The 9,146-nt window shown below is 39.1% G+C and overlaps 1 protein-coding gene across 1 annotated transcript; it reads right to left on the reverse strand.

The window, feature by feature from the left end:
• Nucleotides 1-919: 919 nt before the first annotated feature.
• Nucleotides 920-5,218, reverse strand: LOC107677965 (protocadherin beta-16-like). Its single transcript, XM_016473044.1, has 2 exons — nt 2,678-5,218; nt 920-928 (listed from the first exon to the last, which is right to left on the reverse strand). The coding sequence occupies exons 1-2, from the start codon at nt 5,111-5,113 to the stop codon at nt 920-922; spliced, it is 2,445 nt and encodes an 814-aa protein (XP_016328530.1). The 5' UTR covers nt 5,114-5,218.
• Between the last annotated feature and the right edge of the window lie 3,928 nt (nt 5,219-9,146).

The following is a 9,146-nucleotide window of genomic DNA, read 5'->3' on the forward strand; positions in this document are numbered from 1 at the left end:
AATAGCACCTGATTTTTCATCTATTTCAAACACTTCATTTATGTTTCCTTTCAAATTAGCAAAACTATATGAAATCAAACTATACATTCCACTATCTGCATCACTTGCGTTAACAGTTGTAATGTAAGTTCCTTTAGGCGCATTTTCCGCTATTGTTGCCTTATAAACTGATTGGTTGAATACTGGTGCGTTGTCATTTGCATCTAGTACATTCACCTCTATTTTCATATTACCAGATCTCTGAGGGTTTCCTCCGTCGACCGCAGTGAGAATGAGAGACAGTCGTGGATGCTGCTCTCTGTCTAGAGGCTTCTGAAGCACCATTTCAGCATATTTAACTCCATCGGGGCGCGAGTGTTGTTTCAGACTAAAATTATCATTGGTTGACATAATATAATTTTGTAGAGCATTCACACCTACATCAGGATCATCTGCGCTTCCCAGTAAGAAACGTGCCCCAGGCGTGGCCGATTCACTTATTTCAAGATTAATTTCATCTTTAGCAAATATTGGCGAGTGATCGTTTACATCCAGTATCTCCACGGTAACATGATGTAGTTCCACTGGATTATCAATTATTATTTCAAATGTGAAGCTGCACGGAGTGGTTTCAGCGCAAAGCTGCTCTCGGTCAGTTCTCTCCTTTACAACCAAAATCCCTTTGTCTGATTTCAGCTCTACGTACTCAGTGCTGTCGCCAGACACGATACGAGCCCGACCCGAGCGTAGCCTTTGAACATCCAGACCAAGATCGTGAGCTATATTTCCAATCAGCAACCCTTTCTTCATTTCCTCTGGAACGGAGTAACGAATCTGTGCGTTTATGTTTGAGATCGAACAAGCAGCCATGATGAATAAGACCCTCCATAAGAAAACGCGATCCAGTGGCTGTCCTCGCGATTTGTAACAATGAATCCTTCTACATGCTCTAATCACAAACATTTTTATACGTGAAGTATTCAAATTACAAACTGTAGATGATGTTCCGCATTCAAAATATCCACAAATACATCTAGTTTGTTTGCTATTAGCCAGTGACTGTCTCCCTTCATCGACTCTCTTTAGTCTCCTCCACAATCTCCTTCCAGCATCAGCACAGCTCCACCAACCACAGGCGATCACATACATGCGTTTCTACAAATCAACAGCGGCCCTTAGAGGTAAGAAAGAGAAACAACAATAATTAAAGCTATGAAAAGCTAGTCCCAGAACTAGAACTGCGGTGCTTTCCATTATTTGATCTTGATTAAAGGATAAATTATCCCTAAAACGCTATACAGTATATACTAAAACAAATACTCATTAACCATCAATTATTAACGTAAATGTTAATCTTACTGCACACTGAGAAGTAGCAGAAATCAGAAGTGCTATAATTCCCTACTATTGAAAAAATAATTTAATGCTAATATTACAGATTACATATTTGCCTTTACAGAGAAAACCTTATAGCCCTTAAAGCTGCTTAAAGACTTTAAGTTTACGACAAGGTTCTGTCCATTAACATTAGTTGTTGCATTAGGCATTAACTATTAATAAAGAATAATTTTACAGATTGAACTAATCTAGAGTAATGTAATTATTATACTGTTTTTTTTTCATTGAAATGTTCAAAGTGTTGCTAATATTAATATGTACAAACTGAATTGTTAAAAGTAGTACTTTATACAGTGGTGGCCAACATGATTAGAACACTAATATTTTCACCAGCTAAAAATGGTCTGTAGGAAATATCAGTTTACATTTCCAAACATTCATTTTGCCATTAATTATAATAATGCAGTGAGATTTTTGTTTGCACACGGAGTCTGACAACAGCCAGTGCTCCACACAGAGATCTGATCTCCTCATCATCCAGTCTGTCTGGAATGACATGAAGAAACAGAACAAACTGAGACAGACTAAATCCAGAAGAACTGTGCCAACGTCTCCAAGATGCTTCAAGAGACCTACCTGCAAAGCTACCTGAAAAACCATGCACAAGTGCACCGAGGGCAAAAGCTGCTTTAAACACAAAGGATGATCACACCAAATGTTGATTTAGTTTAGTTAATAGAAGTTAATTGATAAAGAACATCTATTTATGAACATTGTTTTTGACAGCATCCTCATTTTACAGCATTTTTACACAAGGCCTAAAACTTTTAACAGTACTGTAGCTTTGCAGGTAGGATTCTTGAAGCATCTTGGAGCCGTTGCCACAGTTCTTCTGGATTTAGTCTGTCTCAGTTTGTTCTGTTTCTTCATGTCATTCCAGACAGACTGGATGATGATGAGATCAGATCTCTGTGTGGAGCACTGGCTGTTGTCAGACTCTTTGTACAAACAAAAATATCACTGGTTTATTGCAATTAATGGCAAAATTAATGTTTGGAAATGTAAGCTGATATTTCCTATTGACACACTACAGCAAAATATGGAAATAACTGACTTAAAACCATTTTTTAGCTGGTGAAAATACTAGTGTTCTAATAATTTTGGCCACCGCTGTATAGAAATGTACCCATATTAATAACTGTCATGGTCGCGAATGCATTGAACAACTCTTGTTTAAGAACTGAACCTAATTGTAGCGTTCTATATATTTAACATAGCTTGGCAGACCAATATTACAAACCACAATTCAGTGTATGTAATTTTAATATTATATGGACTTTTTATGAACAAGTGATCTTACCATTTCAGGCAACTTGGCATCTTCTAAGTTTTTTTTCTTCATTGCCCGCTGCATCGTCTCAGTGAAACTCGGGTCCACCACTAAAACATTCTGACCACCGAGTGTAGAAAATTTACAGTCACTCTTCCTCGAGTCAGTCGTCATGCACACTTCATAATTATACCCGTGCGGCAGAGTTCCAGTGACTCCTGTGTCTGCGTAATGCGGTGGATAGTACGGAATAACAGGCAGATTGGACTGATATAAGAAGCGAGATTCTCTCCATCTGTAGATTTTTACTGATATTATTACAACACCACAAATAATAAATAGGAAAGAAACAGCAGCCAGTGCGAGAACTAAATAAAAGGTCAGGTTCTCGTGTTTTTCCTGTGTAAAGTCTGTGAACTCTGACAGCACTTCAGGAAAGCTGTCAGCCACAGCCACATTAATGGAGACCACAGCTGAGCGAGAGGGCTGTCCGTTATCCTCCACAACAACAGTCAGTTTTTGTTTGACAGCATCTTTATCAGTCACTTGACGCACAGTCCTTATTTCTCCATTCTGTAAACCCACTTCAAACAGCGCTCTGTCTGTAGCTTTCTGTAGTTTATAGGAGAGCCAGGCATTCTGTCCAGAGTCCACATCAACAGCCACCACTTTAGTGACCAGATATCCAACATCTGCAGCACGAGGCACAATCTCAGCCACCACAGAAGCACCAGTCTGTACTGGATACAGAACCTGAGGAGCGTTGTCATTCTCATCTTGAATATTGATAGTTATTGTCACTTCAGAGCTCAAGGGCGGGGATCCTCCATCTCGAGCTGTCACGTTAAAAGCAAACGATTTTAACTGTTCAAAATCAAATGATTTAACTGCATGAATAGTGCCAGTATGTGAATCTACGGATACGAGAGAACTTAATGGTGCACCACGCATGTCTTCATCCTTCAGGAAGTAGGACAATTGCGCATTGGGACCCCAGTCAGCATCATTTGCTTTAACAGTCAGTATAGTGAGACCAGGATAATTATTTTCACTAACGAATGTTTTATATTCCTCGAACTCGAAGATTGGCGGATTGTCATTGACATCAGATATTTTTACATTAAGTGTTTTTTTTGCGTGGCGCGCAGGACTTCCTTCGTCTGATACCAAGATTGTTATATTATATTCAGCTAGGCTTTCTCGATCAAGAATATCATCAGTAACTAAACTATAATATTCCGCGAGAGATGACTCAATTTTAAAACGTATGTTTTGATTTATTGAGCACTGAACAAGACCGTTTTTACCAGAATCCGCGTCCTCTATGTTAATGACGGCTACAGTTGTTCCCACTGGGGAATTTTCAGGAAGAGTGTTTGAGAACGACATCAGCTGTATGGTTGGAGAGTTGTCATTCTCATCAATTACATCTATAACAATTTTACAAGTATCTGAGAAGCCTCCTTTGTCCCTCGCATTTATATTTAATTTATATCTATTCTGAGATTCATAATCTAAATTATTAAGAAGTCTAATCTCACCTGTATCTGTGTTTATCCCAAAAAGCTCACTTGCTTCTTTGCTTGCAACAGCGAAGGAATAGGAAACATGGCCATTTACACCTTCGTCAGCATCAGCAGCACTAATGGTACCTATGACAGTACCAGCAGGTGAATTTTCTCTAACTTCAGTTTTAAATACTGACTGTTTACACACTGGGGCATTATCATTGGCATCCAGAACAGTAACGTGAATTTTTACAGTGCCTGATTTCTGAGGTGATCCACCATCATTTGCCACAAGAACCAATTGAATCTCATCGCGCTCCTCTCGGTCTAGTTCTCGTTTTAAAACCATCTCAATGTATTTGTTGCCATCGGTCTGACTATGAACCTCCAGTTTAAAACTATCAGTTGGATGTAGTTTATAGCTCTGTATACCGTTTAGACCTACATCTGTATCTATAGCGCTGTCTAAAGGAACGCGCGCTCCTAAAACCGCATTTTCAGCTATGTTCAAATTAACATTTTCTTTCGGAAATAACGGTGCATTGTCGTTTATATCTTGCACCTCAACTGTGACTCGATGGAGCTGGATCGGGTTTTCAACGATAAGATCAAAGCTGAAGCTGCAAGGCGTCATCTTCTTACAGAGCTGGTCGCGATCTATCCTTTCTTTAACTACTAGAGTCCCTTTGTCTCTGCTCAGATCGACATACTGTCGTCCGCCCTTTGTAACGACGCGAGCTTTTCCAGATATGAGTCTACTTATCTCTATCCCCAGATCCTTGGCGATGTTTCCAACGAATGATCCCTCTGGCATTTCCTCCGGGATGGAATATCTCGCATTGCAATATATGAGGTCCACTCCGTAAAAGCAGAGAATGAAAAACACAACCTGCCATTTTGAGTGTGCGGAAACCATCCATGGATTGTGTAAATTGCTCGATAACCTTAAGAAAACCATCCTGAGAAGCTGCGTCGTCAAACGAAGAGTGGAACAAGAAAAGCCATTAAAATCCTAAAACCGCAATAAAGCATTAATGTTCTTTCCATCGGAAAAAACGCTGCATTTGCCAAACCTACAAACACGTCAGTAAGCGACTGGCAATACAGACTACTGAGCAAAGAAGCGCTCTACTCAGATGTTAATTAATCAACAGCGGCACTCAGAGCTTTAAAGACGCAAATACAAGACCAATAGCCTCAATGCTACTGTTACAAGCCAAAATTATGACATCAATACCACAAGAAGAAGAAGAAGAAGAAGAAGAAGAAGAAGAAGAAGAAACTGCCTTATGTGAGACAGGCTGTTTAAATCAGTAAGAGACAAAAAGAGGAAACCGTGAACCATTTCAGCACCATGAACAGCACCCGAAGAATAAAAAAAAATGAATAGAATGCTCGATTCTCAGACTATCTTTAAAAATAAATCTTAACAGCAGGTTGAAAGTAAAGAAAGCATATAGTTTTGCAAAATACATTGATTCATCAAAGACAAACATTTATTTTCCAAAACATATCACGATTTATTTAAAATCAAATCTCTCAGTTACAACATATTTATTTATGTATTTATTTATTTATTTATTTTAATCAGCAGTGTCCAATTAACAATAATATCGCAACAACTAAATCAGCAAGTCAGTTATGTGCGTTTTACCATGGTTAATCATGTATTTATAATTTTAAAAACGACATTATCGAACACGTCTTCCTTACTTCAAGTTTGAATAACATCAACAGGTTGAACAAGCGAAGATTTATGGTGTAATGGCCATAAAGACGTCGAGGCAATTATTAATATTAATATTAATTTTAATGTGTCTATGCATTAATCCATTCATGCATTCATGCTGGGATCTTACCATTTCTTGTAGCTCAGAATTTTCAAGCATGTTCTTTTCCTTCATTGCTCGCTGCATCGTCTCAGTGAAACTCGGGTCCACCACTGAAACATTATGACCACCGAGAGTAGAAAACTTACAGCCACTCTTCCTCGAGTCAGTCGTCATGCACACTTCATAATTATACCCGTGCGGCAGAGTTCCAGTGACTCCTGTGTCTGCGTAATGCGGTGGATAGTACGGAATAACAGGCAGATTGGACTGATATAAGAAGCGAGATTGTCTCCATCTGTAGATCTTTACTGATATTATGACAACCACGCATAAGATAAATAAGAAAGAAACAGCAGCCAGTGCGAGAACTAAATAAAAGGTCAGGTTCTCGTCATACTGTTTTTCATGCGTAAAATCTGTGAACTCTGACAGCACTTCAGGAAAGCTGTCAGCCACAGCCACGTTAATGGAGACCACAGCTGAGCGAGAGGGCTGTCCGTTATCCTCCACAACAACAGTCAGTTTTTGTTTGACAGCATCTTTATCAGTCACTTGACGCACAGTTCGTATTTCTCCATTCTGTAAACCCACTTCAAACAGCGCTCTGTCTGTAGCTTTCTGTAGTTTATAGGAGAGCCAGGCATTCTGTCCAGAGTCCACATCAACAGCCACCACTTTAGTGACCAGATATCCAACATCTGCAGCACGAGGCACAATCTCAGCCACCACAGAAGCACCAGTCTGTACTGGATACAGAACCTGAGGAGCGTTGTCATTCTCATCTTGAATATTGATAGTTATTGTCACTTCAGAGCTCAAGGGCGGGGATCCTCCATCTCGAGCTGTCACGTTAAAAGCAAACGATTTTAACTGTTCAAAATCAAATGATTTAACTGCATGAATAGTGCCAGTATGTGAATCTACGGATACGAGAGAACTTAATGGTGCACCACGCATGTCTTCATCCTTCAGGAAGTAGGACAATTGCGCATTGGGACCCCAGTCAGCATCATTTGCTTTAACAGTCAGTATAGTGAGACCAGGATAATTATTTTCACTAACGAATGTTTTATATTCCTCGAACTCGAAGATTGGCGGATTGTCATTGACATCAGATATTTTTACATTAAGTGTTTTTTTTGCGTGGCGCGCAGGACTTCCTTCGTCTGATACCAAGATTGTTATATTATATTCAGCTAGGCTTTCTCGATCAAGAATATCATCAGTAACTAAACTATAATATTCCGCGAGAGATGACTCAATTTTAAAACGTATGTTTTGATTTATTGAGCACTGAACAAGACCGTTTTTACCAGAATCCGCGTCCTCTACGTTAATGACGGCTACAGTTGTTCCCACTGGGGAATTTTCAAGAAGAGTGTTTGAGAACGACATCAGCTGTATGGTTGGAGAGTTGTCATTCTCATCAATTACATCTATAACAATTTTACAAGTATCCGAGAGGCCTCCTTTATCCCTCGCATTAATATTTAATTGATATCTATTTTGAGATTCATAATCTAACTTATTGAGAAGTCTAATCTCACCTGCATTTGTGTTTATCCCAAAAAGCTCACTTACTTCTTTGCTTGCAACAGCGAAGGAATAGGAAACATGGCCATTTACACCTTCGTCAGCATCAGCAGCACTAATGGTACCTATGACAGTACCAGCAGGTGAATTTTCTCTAACTTCAGTTTTAAATACTGACTGTTTACACACTGGGGCATTATCATTGGCATCCAGAACAGTAACGTGAATTTTTACAGTGCCTGATTTCTGAGGTGATCCACCATCATTTGCCACAAGAACCAATTGAATCTCATCGCGCTCCTCTCGGTCTAGTTCTCGTTTTAAAACCATCTCAATGTATTTGTTGCCATCGGTCTGACTATGAACCTCCAGTTTAAAACTATCAGTTGGATGTAGTTTATAGCTCTGTATACCATTTAGACCTACATCTGTATCTATAGCGCTGTCTAAAGGAAAGCGAGCTCCTAAAATCGCATTTTCGGTAATGTTCAAATTCATATTTTCTTTTGGAAATAACGGAGCATTATCGTTTATATCTTGCACCTCAACTGTGACTCGATGGAGCTGGATCGGGTTTTCAACGATAAGATCAAAGCTGAAGCTGCAAGGCGTCATCTTCTTACAGAGCTCGTCGCGATCTATCCTTTCTTTAACTACTAGAGTCCCTTTGTCTCTGCTCAGATCGACATACTGTCGTCCGCCCTTTGTAACGACGCGAGCTTTTCCAGATATGAGTCTACTTATCTCTATCCCCAGATCCTTGGCGATGTTTCCAACGAATGATCCCTCTGGCATTTCCTCCGGGATGGAATATCTCGCATTGCAATATATGAGGTCCACTCCGTAAAAGCAGAGAATGAAAAACACAACCTGCCATTTTGAGTGTGCGGAAACCATCCATGGACTGTGTGAATTGCTCGATAACCTTAAGAAAACCATCTTGATAAGCTGCGTCGTCAAACGAAGTTTGAACAAGTATGAATGAACATTATAATCCTAAATTCAAAATAGGCTATTTATGTTATTTTCATCGAAAGAACACTGCACATGTCCAACCTACAAACGCGTCAATAAGGGATGGGCTATGCTCTACTCAGATGTTAGCCAACAGCGGTGCTCAGAGCTTCAAAGTCGCAAATACAAGACCAAAAGCCTTAATGCTACTGTTGCAAGCTAAAGTGCAATATCAGTTCAGTTCCACTAATAGTAATATCAGTAAACATATAGAACTCCGTTATGTTGATATACATGTTAACCACAAGCTTATTAATTAGTAGCAGGCAACATGACAAAAAAATATATAATAATAATAATTTCAGCACCATCGGAATGAACAGCACCCGACGAATTTAATCCAGAAAACAATGTTCGATTCTCACGCTCTCACAAAAAAGCTCCAACGACAGAAAAAGTAGAGCTTCAAGACCTATTCTCAAGAAAAGTTTAAAAACTCACCTTGAGCACTTGACATGTCCTGTTGACATACTGACTGTAGTTATTTTTTAATTATAATTTTTTAATAAACTTATTTCTATTTAATAAACTTACTCATTTATTTTTCCCTCCCCACTCTAGCCTAGTAATTATTTGTATATTTCTTTTTTTAATGTTATTGTCTCATTAGGA

The sequence above is a fragment of the Sinocyclocheilus anshuiensis genome, unplaced genomic scaffold (genome assembly GCF_001515605.1).
Source record: "Sinocyclocheilus anshuiensis isolate Anshui unplaced genomic scaffold, SAMN03320099.WGS_v1.1 scaffold260, whole genome shotgun sequence".
In the NCBI taxonomy this organism is placed as follows: Eukaryota; Metazoa; Chordata; class Actinopteri; order Cypriniformes; family Cyprinidae; genus Sinocyclocheilus; species Sinocyclocheilus anshuiensis.